Source organism: Amblyraja radiata, chromosome 1 (assembly GCF_010909765.2).
Source record: "Amblyraja radiata isolate CabotCenter1 chromosome 1, sAmbRad1.1.pri, whole genome shotgun sequence".
In the NCBI taxonomy this organism is placed as follows: Eukaryota; Metazoa; Chordata; class Chondrichthyes; order Rajiformes; family Rajidae; genus Amblyraja; species Amblyraja radiata.
This window is the reverse complement of record NC_045956.1, coordinates 86053894-86080049: the sequence shown is the minus strand read 5'-3', so window position 1 is coordinate 86080049 and position 26156 is coordinate 86053894. Positions and strand designations below refer to the sequence as shown.

General features: G+C 42.7%; 1 protein-coding gene across 5 annotated transcripts in view; it reads right to left on the bottom strand.

The window, feature by feature from the left end:
- The window catches only part of slit2 (slit guidance ligand 2), a 413834-nt gene that overhangs the window by 78457 nt on the left and 309221 nt on the right, over positions 1-26156 (bottom strand). For all 5 annotated transcript variants that reach the window (XM_033026245.1, XM_033026264.1, XM_033026255.1 and 2 more), the window contains 6 exons: positions 23595-23745; positions 20290-20364; positions 19092-19235; positions 13882-14025; positions 10699-10865; positions 831-963 (listed from right to left, as the gene is read on the bottom strand). In XM_033026245.1, the coding sequence (XP_032882136.1) occupies positions 831-963; positions 10699-10865; positions 13882-14025; positions 19092-19235; positions 20290-20364; positions 23595-23745 (814 nt within the window). The remainder of the gene's footprint in view (positions 1-830; positions 964-10698; positions 10866-13881; positions 14026-19091; positions 19236-20289; positions 20365-23594; positions 23746-26156) is intronic.

Below are 26156 nucleotides of genomic sequence, written 5' to 3'. Positions count from 1 at the left end.
CAAGCTTCAGTTCTGTTGCCTCAGCTCAACATTGATTTCGAGATGTAAATGTAATTTTCCAGCTTCTCCGATTGAGAAAAACAGCCACACTACTCCAGAGATCAAAACAGGAAGAACGTGACTACTTAAATTCAATGTAAGTTGACCATTGTTTAATAGACAATAGGTGCAGGAGCAGGCCATTCGGCCCTTCGAGGCAGCACCACCATTCAATGTGATCATGGCTGATCAATCCCCAATCAGTACCCCGTTCCTGCCTTCTCCCCATATCCCATGACTCTGCTATCTTTAAGAGCCCTATCTAGCTCTCTCTTGAAAGTATCCAGAGAACCGGCCTCCACCGCCCTCTGAGGCAGAGAATTCCACAGACTCACAACTCTCTGTGTGAAAAAGTTAATCTTTGCAATTTGTTTTCATGTTAGTTGTCTGCTAAATTAATTGCTACTGAAAGAGTAGTTAAAAGAGGACAGGGTTCATCAGAACCTTCTGATGCCATTTACATTATAAGGGCTGCACTTGCATTCATGACTGTCTCTTTGTATCTTCTCATGGTAGACTCAAGGCCCAATGTCATTACTTGCCAGCATCTCATATTCTCTATCTTTGGAAATTGAGCAAATCAGAGTATCACGAATCAACGAAACCCTGAAATCCCCTTAACTTCAACAAAACAGCTCCTTCAGGCATTTTGGGGGGAAATCTACACAATTTACAATGTGTCTTGTGGATCCTAGTAGAATGTAACAGACACACTCCCTTTTAATTATCTCCCAAATCTGAAACTCTCTCAATGAAACACTTGAAGGTAAGAAGCAAGAAGGGTCACTCACAGTTCTGTAACATCTTTGGGTAGCCCCTTGGGTAAGGCCTTGAGACCCTTGTTACTGCAACGAACCACAGTGTCCAGACATGTACATTCCGCAGGGCAGCGGGCAAGTGTTGAACAGCTATTGTCATCGTTTCCTGGATCGTGGGAGATAAAACGATTACCATGAGGTAAAAAAACCAGTAGTTTCCCTTAAATTTTAAGGATGGTTTAAAAACACAGAGCATCATTTCATGTATAACAGGCTCAAGCTGCACACATTAATTCATGTTGGAGAGTGGTAGCATTGTACATGGAATAAAAATTACACATGGAATAAAAAATATCTGGCAGTGATTACAGGCAACAATTTAATTGAGAAGTTCAGATGGTTTATATAGAGCATGCTGACTACCTGGCAGTGATTATTAAGCACCACTTTAATCTAGAAGACATAAGGAAACTGACCCCCTGGATCAGATTTCTTTTATTCCTTGAAGCCAAACAGTTACCAGCTTCAGGTGATCGTTAAGGAATGCTACTTCAGATTAAGTCACATTACCCAGAACACTTGTGAATTTTTGTCTTTATTTGAAGAAAACTAAGCACTTGGGGAAAAAAAGTGTGACTTCAGAAAGAGGATGCCGGGAGCCACGTGCCAGTTTTCATGGAGGCTCTACGGTGGATAGAAGTAGCAGGTTCTAATATTAGCAGGAGCTAATATTTTTGAAAATCTACTCTGGGTCCAGTTCATAAATCAGATTAGTTTAGTTTATTTATTGTCACGTGTATCGAGGTACAGTAAAAAGCTTTTGTTTTGTGCCAACCAGTCAGTGGAAAGACAATACATGATTGCAACCGAGATACCCACAGTGTACAGATAATATACATAATAAAGGAAATAATGTGAAAAACATTTAGTGCAAGATAAAACCAGTAAAGTCTGATCAAAGAATTTCCAAGGGTCTCCATTGAGGAAGATAGTAGTTCAGGGCTGCTCTCTAGTTGTTGGTAGGATGGTTCAGTTGTCTGATAACAGCATGTGATGTACATGTGACGAATAAAATTGACTTTGACTTTGGCTCTGAACCCGAGCACCAAGGTGTAAGCGGCCAAAGGAGAGCATCCCTCGGGACAGCCCCCACTCACCCCCCGGGGTCAGCGCTGTCCGGCCACGGCAGCCCTCCATCCCATCTCCCCCTGGGGGCCGCATTGTCATCGGTTGTGGGTCGGCAGCGCCCACACATGGGGCCGGGTGGAGTGGGGCCGCGGCTCCCAGCAGCGGACGCACAGGGACGAAAACCTGGCAATGCCCACCCATAGTCACTGACCACCCGGCAACGTCCCAGTCAGCTGCGGCAGAGTTGGGGACAGTCAGGACCCTCCGCCCAGCCAGAGTCAATGACCACACTGCACCTGCACCCCCCCCCCCCCCACCGACCACCCGGCAACGTCCCAGTCAGCTGCGGCAGAGTTGGGGAGAGTCCGGTCCCTCCGCCCACCCAGAGTCAATGACCGCACTGCACCTGCACCCCCCCCCCCCCCCAACCAACCACCCCCCCATCGACCACCCGGCAACGTCCCCGTCAGCTGCAGCAGAGTTGGGGACAGTCCGGTCCCTCCGCCCACCCAGAGTCACTGACCGTGCTGCACCTGCATTGCCACAGGCCCCCCCCCCCCCCGGCCATCAGACGGCCCGGGGTCCGCGAGTGTGGAACCAGTCAGCGTGGAGTCCAGATGCTGGGACAGAAGACGGGCCCACCACGTGTACTCCAGAAGGCGTTGCTTGGCCTCAGTACTGGTCATGGGTCGTGAACTCGATTGCCGAAAACCTCCCTATAGAGCACATCTTTCATGCAATCACTGCGTGCAGCCAAGTCCCTCACTTCAGCTGCCACAATAAAGAGTGTTTGACTCCAAACTGATCCACAGCTTGCCTTCACTTTAATGGTTGCACTTTGAGTCTCCTTGCTCCAAGTGTTTCCTTCATTATCTCTCAGTCACCTCATGCTTCACCCGTGACAATGCAGACCAATGGTTTTACATTCCTTTGCAGTCTCACCAGAAGCTTTTAAAGCTTTTCCACCCCTTTTATACATACTTTACTGGCCGCATCATGTTAAAATCCACATGTATAATTTTCCACTTTTACCCCATAGGAGCCCAATCACATAATGATTGCAGGATGGAGGAAAACTGCGTATCTGGCCAATTGAGTGAATCTAGACCCATTGGAGGTATGAAAGAGTCAGCTTCCGCTACTACTCTTGGCAAGGTGTCCAGATGTGCATTGCACTTGCTGTATAAATTGTGTGGCTGTCTAAAATCTGATGAATGGAAAAGCTCATCATCAACCATTTTATATAATCAGGTAAATAGCTCCACCAGTAATTGTGTTCTTAACCCGCTTGACTGAAACCTGCTGTTCTGATGAGCCGACCACGAAGATTTCAACACTTCCACCAATCAATCTGAATCAGTCTAAATACTTTTCTGACCAAATATATGGGATGAGTAGAACATAAAACAGTACAACATAGGAACAGGCTTTTCAACCCACAATATCTCTGTCAACATGATGCCAATTTTAACTATTCCCATCTGCCTGTTTGAAGAAGAGTCTCTACCCAAAAGGTCGCATAACCATGTTCTCCAGAGAAGCTGCCTGACCTGCTGAGTTACTCCAGCACTTTGTGTCCTTTTGTCCATTAATCAGCATCTGCACCACTTCTTCTGGCAATGTTTCACGGAATCTATCACTTCCTCGTGTAACAAAAACATGCCAAAGATACACAAACTGCTGGAGTAAATCAACGGCTCAGGCAGAATCTCTGGAGAAAATGAATAGGTGATGTTTTGGGTTAGAACCCTTCCTCAGAATTGCCTTGTAAATCTCCTATAAGCGTTCCCCCTCTCTCATTAAGCCCATGTCCTCTGATATTTGGCTTTACGCCCTGGGAAAAAGAGACTGACCATCTATCCATCTTAATATATATCTTAATAAAAGCCTCTCATAATTTTATATACTTCTATCAACCTCCGCTCCAAAAAACAATCCTAGTTTGTCCAACCTCTCCTTACAGCTAATATTATCTTATCCAGAAAACATGGACAAAATACTTTTGCAGTAAGTATAAAGTAGACACAAGGAACTATGGATGCAAATCCGCTCCAGAGATTTTGCTGGATCCGCTGAGATACTCCAGTACTTTGTGTTATTTTTGCCAGTAAATATAACAACACTTACATTTAATCAGCTGGACAACAATTAAATTGATGTTCATTGAGGCACAGATTTTTGAAACCTGTTGACATTTTGGTGGTTCTGCCTCAAAATGAGTAGAAAACCCATTTTCCCCAGTGAAGATTGACACAAAAAGCTGGAGTAACTCAGCGGGACAGGCAGCATCTCTGGAGAGAAGGAATGGGTGATGTTTCGGGTCGAAAGAAAGTGATATTTTATGTGATATCACTCAGATCCTAATTTCCAACCATAACTGTGGGCTATACAAGTTCATATTTCAGACTGAAGAAGGGTCTCGACCCGAAACGTCACCCATTCCTTCTCTCCAGAGATGCTGTCTGCCCTGCTGAGGTACTCCAGCTTTTTGTGTTTATCTTCGGTTTAAAGCAGCATCTGCAGTTCATTCCTACCCACTACTTTCCTAGTGATGTGTGGTTGGAGATTCATCCTTTCCCAGGAGCGATGGAGTTTTCATGTGTGTCAGGGAACAGCTTCCATGCAGTCAATTCTGGAGCTCAGTTTATGGCACTCATGGAATAGGTCTCCACCCACCCCTCCTCCACACTACTAGTGTACTGGGCAATAATGTATACTCCATCACTGAGTGCAAGTCTGCGAGACTCAGCCGGCAGATTAAATTAGAATTGGCCCAGATCCAGCTGCACTCGCAAGTAATGTAAACACAGCAGAAGGAGTGACTGCTTGAAAACCATTTCCTGACAGAAATTCCACTCTTCCCAGCTGGAGAAAGCAACGTCTTCAAACATTTGTCATTTCAAAGTGAAAATGGTACAGCTGCAGTTGGCAAAAGAATGCATAAAGGAATTTGTAAATACATCGGTTTCCACGAAGCAATACAAACATTGTCTGAGGCAGGAAAGTGAAATTATGTGATATCACTCAGTGCCTAATTTCCAACCATAATTGTGGGCTAAACATGTTCATATTTCTAAAACGCATGCCATGCATTGGACCCCCAGACAGAAATGCAATGCCAGCAAACATCTTCAATTATAAACATAAATGTGAGAGAAACAAAGACAATACTTCAAATATCCTACCATCATTTGAGGCATAGACAGGATTGATTGTCTTAATCATTTTCTCAAGCTGGAAATGTTAAGGATAGATAGATAAGGTAAGAGGGGGATAGTTTTTTTTACACAGAACGTTGAGTGCTTGCAACTGCGCTGCCAGGGCTGGTGATGGAGGCAGATACAATTGTGGCATTTAAAAGTCCTTTGAATAGGGACATGGATATGCAGGGAAAGGAAGGATATGGATCACATGCAGGTAGAGATTAGTTTAATTAATTTGCATGGACATTGTGGGCCGAAAGGCCTGTTCCTGTGCTGTGCTGTTCTATGTTCTAAAATAAAAGATGTTAACTCGTAGTGTGGATGTTCAAGATGTGGATGTTCAAGATGAAGATCCTATACCCAAAATCTCCGGGTTGCCAAACAATTTAACTCCCCTCCACCTCTCTGTCCTTGGCCTCCTCCATTGTCAGTGAGGCCAAATGCAAATTGGAGGAACAGCACCTCATATTTCACTTGGGTAGCTTACTCTAACTCCAAGTAACCCTTGTTTTCCCTCTCTCTCCATCCCTCCCCCACTCTCATCATAGTAGTTTCACTGTCATCATGGTGAGCCTCATTATCAGTACAACTCATTATCACCTAGCCCACTGCTAACAATGGACCGTTTCCTTGATCATCCGCACTTTTTTGCACATCTTTCATTCATTTGTCGATATTTCTCTCTATCACGTTTATATCTCTCATTTCCCTTTCCCCCCGACAGTCTGAAGAAGGGTCTCGAACCAAAACATCACCTATTCCTTTCCTCCTGAGATGGAGCCTGACCCGCTGAGTTACTCCAGCAATTTGTGTCTATCCGCAAAATGTTAAGGATGGATTCTCAGTTACTGTCATCTGGCCAGTGGGTTCATGCACAGGACCTTTGTAGAGGGTAGAACCTTGAGCAGCATTGACCTGTGATTTTCTACTTGGAATTCTCACAAGCACTGATACACTGTGCTATAATGAGCAACCAGCTTACTTGTTAGCCTAAATGTTTAAGAAGGAACTGCAGATGCAGGAAATATGAAAAATGCTGGAGAAACTCAACGGGTGAGGCAGCATCTATGGAGCGAAGGAAATAGGCAAAGTTTTGGGTCGAGAGCCTTCTTCAGACTGATATGAGGGGGGGGGGGGGTGGGGAAGAAGAAAGGAAGAGGTGGAGACAGTGGGCTGAGGGAGAGCTGAGAAGGGGAGAAGAAAGCAGGGACTATCTGAAATTAGAGAAGTCAATGTTCATACCGCTGGGGTGTAAACTGCCCAAGCGAAATATGAGGTGCTGCTCCAACAATTAACTCTGGCCATGGGCCTCACTCTGGCCATGGAGGAGGCCCAGGACAGGAAGGTCGGATTTGGAATGGGAGGGGGAGTTGTAGTGTTGAGCCACCGGGAGATCAGGTTGGTTATTGCGAACCGAGCGGAGGTGTTGGGCGAAGCGATCGCCAAGCCTACACTTCCCTCCCCCCCCCATCCCATCAGTCCCAAGTCTCCTCTTTGTCCACAGCCTTCTATTTTTCTTTTCTTTTCAAATATATGGCTTCAATTCTCTCCCGAAAATGATCACAGAATCAGCATCTACCATCCTTTCAGCGAGTGCACTTCAAATCATAACAGCTTCCTGACTAAACAAAAAAAAACTCACCTTGCCCTTCAGTCTTTTATCAATGATTTTTAATCTGTGTCCTCTAGTTATCAACCCTCTGGCCAGTGTAAACAGCTTCAGCATGTTGAGCATTTGAAGTACTTTGAGCATTTGTTTCACTTAAAACCATTCAGAGCTCCTTCTTACCATCTTTAATGTAAACTCTCCATTAGTCCCACATTTAGGTTGCATGCATTACAGGAAATGACCTTACATGAAAGGACCATTATCTGCAAGACATGTTTGCATTATTTTTGCTCTGGACCTCTCGAATTAGTACTGATGTAATAATCATAATATGCTAGAAACTTTTACTCTGCAGAGGAAGGACTATGTATAGGTACCTTCAAGTCACTGCCAATCTTTTCTCACCCAAGTGGTGCTGTGATATCTTTCCAAACAGGGGACTTGACAAAATAGTTCCAAAGGTAAGTGAGGTTTAAGTAAAGAAAGAGCTGTGATGAGGCAGAGCAGGTTTTAAACCTAGGAGCAGCCTAAAGTTATGACAGCAGTGCAGGTGGGGAGATTGGAGCGAAGAATGACTATTGGAGTTAAGTAATTATTTTGACCCTTGCTATTTAAAATGATTGTTGATTTAGAATCATTAGGGCTGATGGAAGCGCTGCAGGCAATAAGACCAATCAAACTTTGCAGGTGGGTCATGAAGCAAGTTCTTGGGAGTTAAGTAGGAAAGGTGGCACAGTCATAAGGTCTTAAGTGATAGGAGCAGAATTAGGTCATCTGGCCAATCAAGTCAACACCATTCAATCATGGCTGATCTATCTCTCGCTCTTAACCCCATTCTCCTGCCTTCTCCCCATAACCCCTGACACCCATACTAATCAGGAATCTATCTATCTCTGCCTTAAAAATATCAATTGTCAGCCTCCACAGCCTTCTGTGGCAAAGAATTCCACTTCCACCAGTGGCGCAGCTGATTGAGCTGTTGCCTCACAATGCTAGGGACCTGGGTTAAATCCTGACCTCAGGTGCTATCTGAGTGTGTGCATGCTTTTCCTCTGACTGTGAGAGTTTCTGAGAGCTCTGGTACCTTCCCACATTCCAAAGGGTTGTAGTTTAAGTGACCTCTGTAAAATGGCCCCTAATGTGTCTGGAGCAGATGAGAAAGTGGGATAACATAGAACTAGTGCGAATGGGTGATCGGTGGTCGGCGGACATGGACTCGGTGGGCCAAAGGGCCTGTTTTCATGCTGTTTCTCTGAACTACAAGCATATAATCAAAAGGATCAATGGTGATTTTTATGAGCAATTGAAAGCACAGTAGTAAAATGTAAAGATACGTTTGAAGAAAGGTCTCGACCAAAAACATCACCTTTCCATGTTCTCCAGAGATGCTGCCTGATCTGCTGAGTTTCTCTAGCACCTTGTGTCTTTTGTGAGTAAGTGTAAAAGGCAGTGTTACAGTTCACAATATGAATGTGCAAGCAAAATGCATATTTGGACAGTTCAGCACCTTTCAGCAATGGGTAGCATTTGATTCTGAAAAAGACGGTCGGGAGATTAGATCCAGTGGCCTGTGCCAGTCTGGCTAGTACTCCCTGGTTGAGTGAGCTCTGCCTGCTCCCAGATGGTCAGTTATGTAGAGCAGAGTTTGCTCGAGCAAAAGAAAATGGGAAAGGAGAACAAATAATTGCAAATGAATCTGTGGTTGAATCAAGCGTCAAGCTGGCTGGTGTAGTACAAGCCAGCAGACTCAAGGGCAAACAGCAATTAGGAATGTGTTGAAGGGAAAACCAGCTAAAATACCTAATTAAACAGTGGCTACTGTCAAAGGTGTGTAAAAGAAACAGATGGTCTCCAGCCTCCCTTGATGAAGTCATGCGTTTCTGCCCATCTCACATCACTGCTCCTAAAAACACATGCCCAGTAATGGAAACAAGCACTTTGGAATAAGTCATCCGCGTCCCAGATGCGTTTTAGTCACATGTACTTTGTGCAAATCGATTCTCTCTTGCCCTCGGTGCAAACACCATTATCATGTTATCCCGAGGGAAGGCTGCGGCACGCTGTCAAAGCATAGTCACAAGCTGCATCTAATGTTTTATTCACGGCACTAAATTAATGCGGGTCGATGTCTAAGGTAAGCTTTGCAGGAAATCACAACACTAAAAATGCATATCGACATGCACGGGCAGCGTGTGTTAGGAAGCATGGGCGCGAATAAATAATAACACAGCTCCACAGCTTGCCAACAGACATTGCACTCCACATGAGGCGCTCACATGCACTACGAGCTACCTGCAGCAGCACTAAACTTTCAGTTCTTAGTGTCGTTGACATATACGCGGAGAGAGGGACTCCGCTCACCTCAAATGGTAATTCCGCCAGTTGCACTGTTTATGTTTTCACACTATGAATCAGTGTTCACACTTCAAAAGGATTTATGTGCAAGCTGCAAGAAGTAACTACATTTCCCCCAAAAAAACAGCTGAGCTACGCGCAGCTCGGATTATGAGCTGTACTTTAAAAAGCTGTTGTGCACTAAACTTTGAAGACTGGTGTAGTCTCAACATCTGGCGAACCACAGAGGGGTTCACTCCATTGCCGTCAGCTTGAAGGAGGTCCCCATTGTCAAGCAGAGTTCCATTACCATAAACCATTCAGGTCAGACTGGATTGTGGGATCTGCTGTTCGCCAGCAGTTTTCTCAGCATTGAGAACAGCAATGCTTGTCTTTTACTTGCCCCACGTTTCTGTGGCCAAGCTCCTAATGGAGATCAGCAGTCAGCCTACCTGGTGAATTGCACAGTACACCACAGCACAGCACGGGTACAGGTCCTTCGGCCCACAATATTTGTGCCGAGCATGATGCCAAGTTAAACTGAGTTCATGGCCTCCACCACTCTGCGTGAAGAAACTTGCTGTGCAAATCTCCATTAAACTTTACCCCTCACACCTGATAGCTATGCCCTCTAGTGTTGGGCATTTCCATCCTGGGAACAAGGTTCTGACTGTCTACCCTAACTAGGCCTCTCATAATTTAATATACCCTCCCCTCAACCTTCAACGCCAAGAAAGTCATCCAATTTATCCAACCTTCCCTGCAGTTGAAACTCTCTAATCTAGGCAGCATTCTAGTAAACCTCCTCTACACCCTCTCCAAAGCCTCCACATCCTTCCTTGTTGCGCAAAAGTTTTCCTATTATGGCTGAATCCAATTGGGGAAAATAAAACTAAAAGCATCCTAAAATAGTCTGCAAAATATCAATTGTCAAGTGAATTTTCTGCTGAACTTTTTCCAAACAACCGATTGAACTGACATTTCCTTCCTTACGTTCCTCCTTTGGTCTAGTTTAGTTTAGTTTAGTTCATGGTGGTTTGCGGCACATTGTAGGGTTGCTGCCTTACAGCAGCAGAGACCCAAGTTCCATCTTGACTACGGGTGCTTATATGTTCTCCCTGTGACCTGCATGGGTTTTCTTCAGGATCTCTGTTTTTTTTCACACACTCCAAAGACGTACAGGTTTGTAGGTTTTAATTGGCTTGATATAGTTGTAAACTTTCCCTAGCGCGAGTAGGATAGCGTTATTAGTGTGTGGAGATCGCTGGTCGACATGGCCTGTTTCCACGCTCTAACTCTAAACCAAACTGAACGCAAACTGGCATTTCCTTCCTTCTGTTCCTCCTTTGGTGTTTTCACATTGTACTATGCAACTTAGGTATGGGAAAGTTGCTAATCTTACCATGACCATGTACTGATAACCATAACAGAGACACTTAATTTTCTGACCCAAAACCCCGTTAATTATCAGCATCCATGGCCGTGACTGCTGGCCTGTGGGTCAAATGAACCGGACAATTATGATCAGCTTCTGGGATGTTACTCGTCACCTCTTGATTCACATGCAGTCAAACATTTTGATAGATTAAACAAGGTCAACGAAAAAGAGTAGGTCCAAGATGCTTACCATCATCACATGTGAAGTCCTGGATTGCTACATCTTGTATAGGAATTTCCTTCAAGAAATAGGGCTTTTGGCAGCGAGGGTTCCCAGTCACAATGCGCCTCTTTCTCAACCACTCTCCCAACCAGGCCAGGTAACAGTTGCAGGTAAAAGGATTTGCCAGAAGGTTTCTAGACAGAACAGGAAGGATTGTTAATTGAGAAAAAGTTTAAGTTGCAAAACACCATAAATTCAACAACATAAGAAATACTTAATTGTAAAAGTTGGTCTTCATCATTTGATTTGATTTGATTCAATTTATTATCATTGCACTTTTCAGTGCAATGAAATGGTTTAGCCTGCAGTCATAACATAGAATAAATAACAAACACTCAACACAGTTTAAAGTCCCAAAGTCATTGGCTCTTCCCTCCTTGCTCTCCCTCTGCGCTGAGGCAATCCAAGCCTCCGATGTTGTGACCCCGCCGGGTGATGGTAAGTCAGTCCCGCGGCTGAATCCGAGCTCCGCAAACGGGCTGGTTCAAACTCCGCGACCCGGGGCGGTCGAAGCTGCCGAAGCTGCCGTCCTCCAGTCCAGCGGACGCAGCTGTAGTTGCGGGAGCTCCGGAAACAGAACTCGAGCTCCCGATGATGTCGTCCACTGGCCCGCGGCCGAGCCTCCGAGCCTCCAAAGTCGGGTCGGAAGTTGGGTCGCAACGCCACCACAGCCCCGAAGTCGGCCAGCCTCGCGTTGGTAAGTCCTGGCTCTGCCTCCGCAGCCTCTAGGTCGGTCGCAGTTGGAGGCCGCCAGCTCCGAGATAGGCCTCAGCGCAGGCGGACACGGAGACGAGGGATACGGCAAGAAAGGTCGCATCCCCTCCGAAGGAAGAGTCATAAAACATGTTACACCCACCCCCCCCCCACACATACACAACTAAATAAACCGAAATAAACTGTAAAAACGAGACAAAAGAAAACAAAAAACAGAAAAGACAAACGGACTGCAGGTGAGCCGCAGCTGCAAGACAGCGCCGCCACTTCCGGAGGCACTTCCATAGCCCATGGTTCAGTTTAAAATATCATTTACATTGCAGCAGAAGCTGTCAGTATGTTTATTTGAAAGAGTATGCATAGCATAGATGACCCAAAGTCACCGAGGATAGATCAATACAACTATCTGAAGTACCATCAAATATCAGTGGGCATGTGAGTATTGAATGACCAGAATAATTGAATGACCAGAATAACTTACATGTCCACTGTCATGACACCAAAACTCAGCATTGTATGGTGTCATGACAGTGTGGACATGTAAGATAATACCGTCCAAACACACCATGGGTTACGACACAAATGGATATATCTCGATGAGTGGGACTGCTTACATTAACTTCCACGGCACCACAGATAATGAGATCCATACTTGTCATTTTGCATTAAGAAATCAAGGCACAGATCAAGATGAGACTAGTGATGCTGAAAACTGTTGAAGGAATGATCAATCAGAAACCAGTGATTAAGTGACACTAAACTGGGGTTTAAAGGCTTGCAGACTGCTGACAGAACAGAAAATTAATGGGAGCAGGATTTCCTTTTTTATGTAGTGTAGGGAAGAATGGATCGGCTAAGTTGAAAAAGAAGCATGGTTTCAACACAGTGATCATCCAGAGGGCCTGAAGCAGATGTCCAATACTGTTTTCAGAGTTCAGAAGAAACAAGACATGAACATTAACTTAACAGAAATTAGATCAATAAAATAGACAGCAACAAGAAAGCTGAAGGACAGAAAGGAATGCTAGAAGTTGGAGACCAAAGAAAGGGTTCAGTTTTGTTGCTATTTTGTCAGCCAAATGCAACATTATCGCAGAACACCACAAGAACTGAGGCAGAGATTCACATGCCTGGGATGGGAAGAATTGACCATTTGTTCCTCAATGTTTTTTAATGGGTAGAGTTGCTGCCATACAGCGCTTGCAGTGCAGGAGACCTTGGTTCGATCCCAACTACGGATGCTGTCTGTACGGAGTTTGTACATTCTCCCCGTGACCGCATGGGTTTTCTCCAAGATCTTCAGTTTCCTCCCACACTCCAAAGATGTACAGGTTTGTATGTTAATTGGCTTGGTATAAGTGTAAAATTGTCCCCAGTATGTGCAGGGGATCGCTGGTCGGTGCGGACTTAATGGGCTGAAGGGCCTGTTTCCACACTGTATTTCTAAACTAAACATTTCTGATGCTTCTTTGACACATTAGTTATTTAAAAGAGGCCAGACTATGAGTGAGTTCATAAAGGCTATACAGATAAAGAACCAATATTAAAGTTCTGTATGAACTTGGACTAATTCATCACAATTTAGAAACTAAATCGGAATTAGGAGGAAGCTTATATCATAAAGGGGGATTTATCACAAGACTAAGGGGATGTGTTTTTTTTCTGTAATTAGGACAAGGACACATTGTGTAAGTGGCATAAACAGAAAAGCACTCTACATGACCAAAGTAATGGATGGTCAATAATCTGAAATGGAGGGAGAGACTTGTATCCAAACTGAGCAGAGAGCTAACAACAACACACACGCAATGATACTGCTGTGGAAGGGGTGAACTTTGCTGGTGTGAATGGCTTTTCTAGACCTAAACTTTCTTTGCACTCTAATGACAAATACGAAGTTTTACAGAGGTCCAATCCCGAATAGAATGCATTATTGGTTACAGTTCATTTAGCTGTAATTCAAATTGTCGATGAGCTTCAACATATTGTCAATCAGAGCTGATCTAATGAAGGTAATTCAATCTGAAGATGAAAAGGGGACGATGCAGTGACTTTTTGCAAACTGAAGTTTTATTTTACAAGGGTCATTTCATTAACATGTCAATTTTCAGACCTCCATCACTTATTTGCACAAGCAAATAGCTTTTCCATCGCCATTGACAGCCACGCCGATTATACTGATTACATGTCACTTGCAAAAAATGAATTTCCTTCTGAAAATTCCATTCCCCTCTGCAACTAATCAGTCCTCAGCCAGAAAATCTATAGACATGAATAAACATAAAGAATGCTTGTTTTATTATGTTAAACCAGATTACAGGTTAAATTGCTTTGGCCTACATACAAATAGCACAAGTCATCAGTCCTGAAAATGAAATCACAGTTTGTTGAAATGTCATCTCCTTTTGTTTCCCAGCATTATTCCCAACTACTTACAGTGTGGACAGAGAGTGAAGGGTATCGAACGCTCCTGGAGAAATGGTAGTGATTTGATTGTCGTAGAGTGATAGCAGACGTACAGAGCTCAGGCCTGTGAATGTGTTGTTGCTGACGCAGCTAATTTTGTTGCTTCTCAACATCCTGCAGGATAGAGAACATGAGTGTTACAAAACAGTCGAGAGTAGCTTTGTGTACGAAACTGCCTACGAACCTACCTGGGGACAGAAAGGAACAAACTAGAATCCAAAGTGTGAGAAAGAACTGCAGATGCTGGATGAAATCGAAGGTAGACACAAAATGCTGGAGAAACTCAGCGGGTGAGGCAGCAACTATGGAGAGAAGGAATAGGTGACGTTTCGGGTCGAGACCCTTCTTCAGACTGATGTCGTGGGGGGGCGGAAAAAAGAGAGAAAGTGGGCGGAGACAGTAGGACGTAGGAGAACTGGGAAGGGGAAGGAGGGAGAAAGCAAGGGCTATCTGTTCATACATTGACCTGTAATTTCAGATAGCCCTTGCTTTCTCCCTCCTTCCCCTCCCCTTCCCAGTTCTCCTAGAAATTTGACTGTCTCCGCCCACTTTCTATCTTTTTACTGCCCCACCTCCCCCCCTTTCTATCTTTTTACTGCCCCGCCCCCACCCCCCCCATCATCAGTCTGAAGAAAGGTCTCGACCCGAGAGGTCATCAATTCCTTCTATTAATAGATGCTGCCTCACCCGCTGAGTTTCTCCAGCATTTTGTGTCTAATACTACGGTGCTTTACGGCGAATAACAGGCATATCTAAATAAAATACACTTCTTTCCAAAATATCTTGCAGAGGAGAGCATTAACCTCCATTTGTAAAGGATTTTTAGGTATATTCATCAAGTGCAGACAGATGAGATCAGGTCATATTGGCATCATGTTCGGCACAGGCATTGCAGGCCAAAGGATCTGTTCCTGCGCTATACTGTGCTATGTTCAATGCATTCCATTTGAGTCTTTCCAGCACTGCAGTGCAATAACTTATTTTTTTTCATTTTATACGCAGATAAAAAAATGTTTTCCATGGAATTATATACAGCTTGTACCAAGGGGGCTGATTCTTTTATGCTTTCTCCTTCCTATTCTGCAGCTGTAATAATAAGTCAAATGTTCATCTTACACTGGGAATATCCAGCTTTTCATCTACATGCAGATTCCTATTTAAAAAAATAAGATGACCTTCAGCTTCCTAAGTTTAGGCTAAACTGAATATTGTTTGGTATGCAGGCAGCCAACAGTGGGGGAAACATTTGTAAATCAAGCATTAGTTTTTTTTTCAGATTAATCATTTCAATGACCCACCATCTGCACAGTATAAGCAAGAATCGTTCAGCAAATCATCTATGTTCTGCTGCCATGACATATTCTGCAATTTTGTTCATAAGTTCGTGTGTGTGTGTGTGTGTGCACACAATACTTTTTTATTCTCATTTATTATATGGTTTACAGTGTAGTATGTTTACATATTCTATTGTGCTGCTACAAGTAAGAATGTCATAGTTCTAAAGGGGCTGTCCCACTGCAGCGACCAAATCTGCGAGTTTAGACGAGTTTGCCCTCGACTCAAACTCGCAGCATGGTCGACACAAGGTCCTAGGAGGTCCTATGAGGTCACTGGAACTCTCCTCCATGCTAGAGGGAAGTTCTCGAATACTCGTGGCCTCAGCTAGGTCGCGGAATCTTTTCCAGCATGTTGAAAATTTTTCCACGAGTACAATTTGGTCGGCATGGTTCTTTTTTACACGTAGTGCAGTGGAGTGGGGTCGCTATTTAGTTATAGGCAGTCGAGGGCAGCTGTAGGCAATCTCCTTCGCTGAACGGTTATTTTGATTGGCTCATTGGAGTTTTCAGGACCAGGGAAAACCGACCGGTAAGTAAAATGCACGCTAAACTTTATTATACTTCTTAAAAGTGTCTCCACTTCTTCCTCCCCCCCCCCCCCCTTCTCTCCCATACTCTCCCCTCCTCTCTCCTTCTCTCCCCCTCTCTCCCCTTCTCTCCCCACCCCCACCCCCCTATGCGCTCTCTAAACGACTTACTGTACACTGTGGCAGCCGTTTACCTTCCTCTTCATCGCGGTTGTGAATTTCAGATAGCGCTCCCCCGCTTTCCCTGGCCCCCACCTTTGCGATGTGTGTGTGTGTGTGTGTGTGTGTGTGTGTGTGTGTGTTTGTGTGCGGACAGTCGATCCAGCTCGAGGTTTTCCAGGCGAGTGCCCTAGAGCTTGAAGGTTGAAGGCGCTCTTCTTAACTCGCGGATTAGGTCGCCACAGTGGGACAGCCCCTTTAAAGTGGCATATGACAATAAAACACTCTTGACTTGAGATTCACCTGAAGAAATTCCTTTAGTGATGGTAATTGGAGTCATGTTTGTCTCTGCTTATTTGCTTTCAGTTTCCTCTGTAATCTGGTTTGTGCAGAGAGACTATTTACATCAATAGCCCTAATGATAAAACTCAAGGGGAAAGGCATAAGGTGCAGGGCCTTCACTTCCAATTCATCCTCCAATGGACACACCAGTCTGCCTTGGATACATATCACCAGCAATGGCGGGGATGGTGGTGGAGACAGAAATGATAGTGGTGTGCAGGAAGTTTTCTATTTAGGCTCATGGATATGCAGGGAATAGAGGCATATGGATCATATATAGGCAGACGAGATTAGCTTAACTTGGCATCATGTTTGGCACAGATATTGAGGGCCGGGGGCCCCGTCTCCTGTGTTGTACTGTTCTGAGGATGTTCTTAGCTTTCATTGTTTCTGGTTCAATATCCAAGCTCCAAATGGAATTGTGGGAGCACCTTCCCTTGTGGATTCCAACAGTTCAAGAAGGAACTTTTGCCTGTGTCTTCTCAAGAGAAATAAAGCATGGATGACATTTGTTGGCCCTGAAAGCAGTCATGAATTTGAATGAAAAAACTAAACCTCATGACAGTTATTATGCATAAAGCTCATCCGTGAGTATCGTGTGTGACATTAGGTTTAAAGAAATCGTGTCACCTGAACTGCTATCACCTATATCCATTCCTGCATTTGCTACTAAAAGTCAACGCATGGTAATTCGGGCAGTTATTCAGGTTGAATTTCTCTCTCCTTAGTTCAAGCTCATGAATCAAAATTCTAAATGCATTTCAAGCCCCAGAGGCAGGAATCACATTTTCTTATAATAAGGTAATAAAAATGAACTGCAGATGCTGGTTAGCATAAAAGGTAGACATAAAATGCTGGAGCAACTCAGCAGGTCAGGCAGCATCTCTGGAGAAAAATTGTAGACAGCCAGCTTCTTTCAAATTAACAATCCTATGAAAAGGATGAACCTACATTGATACATTCCTTCACGATTTTCTTAACATTGCAACCTACAAATTACTATTGAAATATTGTCATATGCCAACTGTGCAACCAATTTTACACACGGTGCATTTCAAACAGTGAGAGCTAGATTGTCCATTGAAACTGATGTGATTCGGTTTGTTAATATTGACCAAATTGAAGACACTATAAAATGGAGGATCCCTGCATTTGTAAGATTTACTTAACCTTTGTCTGTGGAAAATTACAAGCTGTGAATAGCGCCAGCCAGCCTGAGCCCTAGATTGATATGCAGGATGGGGAAAGATCCAGATGTCCTCCCAATTGATAAAATGTATGAGGACTCTGCAGATAAACTCTAAGGTATTGTAGGTGCATTGTTTTGAATGGATTGCTGCAAAGGGATTGTAAATAATGTTAATAATGTTGCAGAACAGTTATCCTGCTGTTTGGTGATTGGCTGAAGCCCTGGCTGAATTGTTTGTACTGCCAGGGTATATGTTGCATTATTCAGTTAAGCTGACTACATTCATGAAGCTTCTGTAGAAACATTGTATTGGGACTCTTTGTAATTGGGTTGGGGGACTGTCAATAATCATTTAATGTAATCGATATGTTTGATTGGCTTGTAAGGGGAGCCACCCCTATGTAGTTCGGCCCTTCAGGGTTCATTGACCTATAAAAGGTAGCCCCCATTTGGATCGGTGTCGATCTTCTGGAAGGGCGCTTGGGACTGCGTGACCTTTTGGTAGTGTCTGCTTGCACGAGGCTGAAGGGCTTGGTCAGGCAGAGACAAGGATCGAACCCACGGTGGTTTAAGTATCGTATAGGGGATTCGATGTTCGTTCAAAAATAAAGTTTAGTGGTCCAGTGCTTGACTCAGTGTTTTACTGAACTGGACTAAGAGGGGTAAGCTTTAGGAGCATATTTACACGTTGATCACCAACTTGTCTAAAACATTGCAACCTGAAATTTTGTGACAATTGAATGGGACTGGTTTAAGAGGGTCTTACTTTTAATAATACCAAAGTGCAATGCCACCTCATTTTAGCATCTCCTGATTCAGAAGCGAGTTTGCAATCAATTGAGCCACAAAATGCTCCTATAATTTATTCCTTAAACATTTTTTTTCACATTCACAGAATATATACCATGTACAATGGCTATATTCCTAAACACACCACATTTATTGCAAGAAAATGACAGAATTCATAGAACATAGAAAATAGGTGCAGGAGTAGGCCATTCGGCCCTTCGAGCCAGCACAGTCATTCAATATGATCATGGCTGATCATCCAAAATCAATACCCGTTCCTGCTTTCTCCCCATGCCCTTGATTCCGTTAGCCCTAGAAGCTATATCTAACTCTCTCATAAATGCCCCTTTCTCAAAGGTCACTTAGATTAACTTAAAATGTTAAATCACAGGCTGATATGTAAAACTATAAAGTTTACTTGCGTTCAATGTCTTGAATCTAGAGAAGAAACAGGAATGTGTTTTTAATGGGTGCTTTATAAAAGGATGCTGTAATGTCATGACACATTCTTGTGACTTTACATATTCCTATTCAGTTGTTCACAATGGAGCAGAAGGTCAGTGAATTTTTAACGTATTAACAAAAGGCTAATTACTTGAATTTAAATTAATGTGTCCATAACCTGCTGTGAATTGAGTACTGTATCTACACTGGATGCACACAATAGAAATAAAAACCGGGACAAGACCTCGGAGGTGATGGGATAGGACGGAAAAATGGGGTGAGGAGGAGGAAGAACAGAATCCAAAATGAGAAAGCTTCCAAAGAAATAAGGAATGTTTGGAAGCCAAATGTTCTGAACTTTACCGTGCACAAATGGAAAAGTATCTTACTTACAATGTTTTAAGGCTATCCAGTCCTTTGAACATTTTACGATGCACAGATTCCAGGCGATTGCTGGTTAGAAGGACTTCGTTCACACCTGAAGCACCCACAAATGCACCCTCCTCAATATCTGTAATCTTATTATTGCTCAAGTTTCTAAAAGGGCAATAAAAGAAAGTACAATTACAAAGTTAATCAGTAACACCTTTCTGAACTGGGCTCTGGCATCAAGTTTGTGCAGGCAACTTGGCTTTTTTTTTACAAAGAGCAAACATTAAAAGGATAGACATTACTGGGTTAGTATCCAAAGAGGAGACATGAATATTAATCCCACTGAGAAAATTGACAATTTAAATGTATGTGGACTTCCAGATAGGTTTTTAAAAATTATAATCCAGTTGTTTTATGGAATGAATAGACTCTTAACGTTCTCTGAAATGGCCTAGCAAACTACTTGTTTCAGAGTAGGTTCAGGTTTGCAATTCAATAATAATTGAACCTCTAAGTTTTGCTTGTTCTTTCACTTCGTATTTTCCCTCATTCAATTGGTTTGCCCATTCAGTCGACCCTATTCACATCCTCTTGATGACTATTACTACCTACCTCACTCTTTGCCACACTTCCCAACTTTGGAGTCATCTGCAAATTTGGCAATTCTACTCTCCACATCTGTGTCCATGTCATTAATATCTATTACTCAACAATTCTAAATGCCTCGCTTATGCTAAAAAAATATTGCCCCAACCAGGAAATGAACCATAACTTTCAAACTTTAATACACCCTCATGAAACATTTTTAAGTCGGTTCTCACCACTCAAACAGTAGCCAAGCCCAGCAGTTAAAGCCAGTTTCTAAAATGGTTCTCTATCCATAAATGTGTGCTAAAGTAACCTAACATAGAGACTTGAGTATGCACTGGAAGGCAGTCACAAAATTGCTGAACTTGCCTTTGGTTTACAGTCACTCATAATTCCCACTGTGCCAGCTAAGAAGTCAAAAGACTGAGAGATGCCAGCTGCCTGCCTGATAAACAGAAGTGCAAATGACCAGTATGCTTCAATAACTCTGCTCCGGCAACTAGAGGTCACTTGTGTGACTGCCTTCGATAATGTTTCTCACAAAGTAAAACGGATCAGTGTGGGAACTACTATCGATGGGAACTACTATTGATAGATACAAGGAGGGAAATAAAGCAAAAATTCAACTCACATTTTGCGGAGCTGAGGGAGTTTCTTGAAGATCCCGGTTGCTTCCAGCACTGTAAATTCATTGTTGTTAAGACGTCTAGAGTGTTCAATTGGAAAACAAACAAGTTAGAAAAAATTTTGCCAAAAGAACATTTCTAAAACTAATATCCTGCAAACTTGAATCATGGATCAAATCCTTCATTTGAGGAAAATTGATCTGGTTAATATTAAAAGACGTCCCCTCAAATATTCCTAGTAGAAATTGGACATTTAAGAGTGAATCATTTTTTGAATTTCATTGAGCTTTTTTGGAAACAATTGATTTTATACCATGTCAGGATTTGATTGTTGCATCATCTTCACTTTCAAATAGAAAACAGAATTGCATCACTTTCCTTCTGACACGCTGATGCAAGATTGAAATCTCACTTAGAACAATGGAACTGAATAACGCAGTCTCAGAGCATGATCATGAGTTTGAATTGTGCCTCTGCATTGAGACCAGGCAACATGATTGATCAATTTTGCTTCCTGATCAAAGAATGAAATACATAAAAATGTACTAATTATTTCCCTCCCACACTCCAGGTTTCTTTCCCCTTCTCCTGACAGTGCTGATGTATATTGGTTTTCGAGAAAACAGGTAGATTTGAACACTCTTTTAATTGCTTATTTATGTCTATTTAGCCAGGAGGCAAACAACAGGTGATTCTTTCCTTAACCAATACCTATGCAAATGTCTTTTTCCCCCAGAATGAATTGTATGAAACAAATTGAATGGCAAACACTGACTAAAGTTCTTTGTTGAGAATTGGTGAGGATGTTGCAAGACCTAATTGTTGATCTAAATAAATTGAGCCATCTCCAATGATATGTCGCAAAACCTTTGTGACGTGAGATTAAGCCCATGTCCAAATAAATAAATTAGGAAATATTAATTATCAATTTAATATTGTGGGAGAGAAATTCCAACGACCGAGAATTACAATAACTTGGATGTGCATGTTCAACACTCCCTACATATATCCTGTTTGGTGGAGATTCGCATCTGGAGGCTAGACCTATTGATTCATGTTCATCAATGCTCCACCTATTATTTCTGAAGGTTTAGAAAGGTTTTCTGATCGTCTGCTTGAGTTTTGACCTCCTTGCTTTATATTCCTCAAAGGATTGGGCTGATTGCATCCTCTTCGACCTTGTATGTGGTTCATTTGTCTTTTTGACCTCTTTACAACCTCTTTGGTCATCCAAGGTTCCCCTACTTTACCATCCTTATCCCTCCTCCTTACTGAAACATACCGGCAATGAACTTCAATTAACTGGCCTTTAAACAACTCCCACATCTCAGCTGTGTACCCAAAAACAACTGCTCCCAGCGTCCTCTCCCGAGCTCCTGCCTCATAACATTGTAGGTTGCTTTACTCCAATTTAGCACCTTCCTGCAAGGTCCAGCCTTCTCCCTGCTCAAATCAATCTTAACCTGTTCACTGCCACCCCTGAGTATACTCGTGTCATGGCCAATAGTGAAAAACAAAACTTGGCAGTGAACAGGTTAAAATTTATGGAGTTGCGATCACATCTTATTGAGTTTGTTAATGTTTCAAGTTGGGGATTGTTCCTCAGAAAGGTGCACATTATAAACTGTGATACAAGATAACCATGCTACCTGGTGTGACTGTAGGTATGTTATTGCCTGTGGTGTGCTAGCTCCCAGTAATTATAATTAAACATGCTTACACCTGTGGATCAGGAAGTGCCTAGCGGCTATGCTGTCACCATGTCTGATGTGAAAACCTCATGGGAAGTGCTTAGCCTGAAGCACCAATCTTTAAAAATTGACCACGCACAGACTTGTGTTTCCTTCACTCCTCAGACACAACACAAATGTGGTTCCTTGCTTAATAAATTGCTTGCAATGTATGGAGAACAATAATTTATGAAAAACAAAGATACTTCTGTCATGCAAGGATCGGATACATAATATCCTTATGAAAGAATATTACTAAATGTAAGAATAATAAAGAATTATACTATTAAACTTAATATCAAACAGTGAACAGCTCTAGTTCCCTTACACCTCTAGTATCCCGCTCCCTGGCTCTCAGTCTGAAGAAGGGTCTCGACCTGAAACATCACCCATTCCTTTCCTCCAGAGATGCTGTCTGACCTGCTGAGTTACTCCAGCATTTTGTGTCTATCTTTGGTGTAAACCAGTATCTGCAGTTCCTTCCTACAAATCGAACAGCACAACACAGGAACAGGCCCTTCGGCCCACAAAGTGCTGAACATGATCATAAGATCATAAGTGATAGGAGCAGAATTAGGTCATTTGGCCCATGAAGTCCTCTCTGCCATTCAATTATGGCTGATCCATCTCTCCCTCCTAACCCCATTCTCCACTCGGCGACGCCAACAATGGCGGCCTCGCCAACAGTCTGTTTGTCCCTTCCTTCATTGTGTTTTAATAGTATGTGTTGAATGAAAGTTTTTAGTGTTCTTTAGCTTGTTTTATGTGGGGGGTGGGAGTGGGGGTGGTTGGGGAAACTTGTTTTAATATCTTATCTTGATGGCGATGCGATTTTCCCCCCAGTATCGTATCTCTGTCCGCACTGCAGCCCAACATCGAGGAGTTGGCAGCCGCCGAGAGCTCCACCGTGGGGCACCTACGGGACTTTAACAACGCGTGGGACTCCAAACGTGGGACCTTACGGACTTAACATCACAAAGCTCGCAGTCTTTGGTCAGAGACCGACTTCGGGAACTCCAAGCCACAGGAGCTTCGACCGCCCCGACACGGGAGTTTCGATCGCCCAAAAGCAGCCACACCAACGCCTTATAGAGCCTTAACATTACATCGCTGTCTTTGTATACAAGCTCTCTTGAAACAAATGCTAGCATTGAGTTTGCTTTCTTCACTCCCGATTTTACTTGCAGCTTAACTTTTTGGGAATCCTGCATCAGCACTCCCAAGTCCCTTTGCACCTCCAATTTCTGGATTCTCATCCCATTTAGAAAATAATCTATGCCTTTATTCCTACTACCAAAATGGACGACTCCACACTTTGCTGCACTGTATTCCATTTGCCTCTTATTTGCCCACTCCCAATCTGTCCAAGTCCTTCTGCAGAGTCCCTGCTTTCACTACACTACCTGCCACTCCACCTATTTTCGTATCATCTGCAAACATTGCCACAAAGCCTTCAATCCCCTTGTCCAAATCATTAATATACAATTTTCCTTAGAAATTATTTATATCACTTGTAAAGAAAGCAAAGATAAGAGAGAGTAAGGAAGGATGGGAAAAAAGGGCTTGGTGCGCCGACTTACAACTCTGCTGTATACTGAGGGATGTGATCAGGAATTTTAGTTAGTCTTTGATTGGAGCAGTCCACAGTGGTTCCTTCGCATCGGCACTTTTCAGGGCAAGCGAGATCCATGAAGCAGTCTCCACTGAGTTTGTTTCTGTAATCCTCTGTGCCTGCAGATTATTTGAGTCAAAAATTTCAGATTATTCAAATCAGCAACTGGAGAAAGCAGATGTTTCACATTGGAGATATTTGCAAAGAGGATTAATTAACGACAAGGGGAAAAAAAAACATTGGGTAAGATTTTTACAGAAAGCAAAACTTCAAGAGCTAAAATATTACATGTAGATCTTGAACTTTATATTCAGCTAAAGTTAAGATCCAGAAAAGTAAAGGTAACATTTACAAGCTGACCTTTCAATGCAGAATCATTCTATTGCTATTTTTACTGCAGAACTAACTGACTTTCTAATAATCCTCGTCACCTCATGGTATTGATAAATCTTACTCAATTCAATTTACTGCTCCCACCTGATCCATTTGTTGGAAAGAGTGAGTAGAATTCCAACAAGGACTGAAAAAGATCTACACCTGGAGAAATACGTCTATTTCAGTCATTCTTTCTGTTCCTTCGCCTGCTTTTTCTTACATCAAATTGCAGTTATACTTTTATCCATTATTTTTTATTTGTGGTTCAATCAGCTATGATCATTATAAATATCATTAAATTGATTTCTAGCTCAAAGGATCCCTGTCTGATGAACCTTTTTAGAACCTCTGATGAGAAGCCTTTTTTTATTTGACAAGAGGTACAACTCTCTCTCTCTCTCTCTCTCTCTAGGTACTTAAAATGTTTGTAGCTTGGCATGCTGTGGAAGGTTTACGTGACGCTCCATGGTGCTTGACAGAACCATGTTTTATTCGTACCTTTCAACCACATGGTTAGATCAAGCACAACGGAAAATCCCGTTGAATTTCAGAACCGCATCAGCTAGGCCAGGTAAAAGTGTGAGGGAAGGTAGTAGAGGAAAGAAGGCAGAGCATTCTACTGTCAGAGGTACAGAACGAGGCAGCAGGAAGCTGGGGTACAAAAGCATTAGTATTCACAAAGGAGCATACTAATATCCACATTCAGTTAATATATAGCAAAACAACTATTGCGAATTATATACTGAACGCAAGCAATATACATGCCTCCACGAAAGAATAGCTCTTTCCAATTGAATATTGCTTCAATTCAGTTCTTAATGTCGCTGGCAAACTAAGCACTACCAAAAACCTGATACATTGGGGAACATGAGGGTATGGAGAAATGGGACAGGGGCAGTTTTGACTGAGAGCTGTTGGTTTCTTGTCAACAGGGTGGCTGTGTAGCAACAAGCAGGAACATAAAGGGAAATAAAATAGCTTGGGAGAGTTCGGATCTGAAAGAACAGGAGGTGAAGGAGAATAGAGGTAAAGCATCAGTAGCACACATAGTTGTACTTACAGCCAAAATGGTGAATTCCTGTAAAAAGGAAAGAAGCACAGAAGGAAAAGAGAGACAGAGCGATTGCATTTATATTCCGGAAAGCAAAGAAAGCAGCCAATCCATTTGTGATAAGAGATCTGCACTTCATCGTTTGTTAATTAAGTTGAACGAGGAATAAACTTGACCAGCAGACCGTACCCGGGTAGAGTACATGTCAATGGTAACGAGCCACACTAGAGGTCCAACAACACTCACTTTAGAATTGTATAATGCTGGTTTAAGGCATGGCACAAAGTTACAATAAATACATTTTATATTATTCAATCAATATTATCGGACAATGACAGTGGCATCAGACAGGGCATCATTTCAAAATACTGCTATTTATAATAAATATTGGGAAATATGTTGTGGAGGTGGGTGTCAAATCAGAGTTAAGGTTAATTACTGTCACGTATGGAGAGGTACAATGACAAGCTTTGTTTACCAAGGTATCCAATCACATCAGATAATTCTACACTGCAGATTGCCTCAAAAAGGCCTGAATTTTCATAATACTACAAGATGTTGGCTTTTAAACTTAATTTAATTCATGGATCCATTTCTCAACAAAATGGTCTTGTTGAAAACCAGTTTTGCATTCAATATGTTTCAGTATTTATACTTAAGCTGTTGCAATTTGGGCTGATTCAGACACGTACATGGCATTCAGCCTGTTAGTGCAACTATACATTCACACTCTCTATCAAATTACATATAGAGGTAAAACAGCGGAAATGTGCAACGCAAAGTATTGTCTGGAATCAATCTAACCTTTAGAAGTTAAGCGGTTGCTAAACAATGTTTGAAATGCACAGCTATGCAGTTGCCAAAGACAGGGAAAAAAATGTCTTTGTGATTCTACCACACAGCACTTGTAGATTAAGATGGAGGCCAAATCTTGCAGGAAGTGAACAGCCTGCAATATTCTGCAGCAATGTTCCATTAGTACTGATTATTTTTGGGGTCATCAGACCCTGGAATCTCCACATCACTCTTACGTATCTGCTCACTATACCCGCGTTTGCTTCAAAATATCATAAAGTTCTTATTCACATTTTAGACGTATTTGTC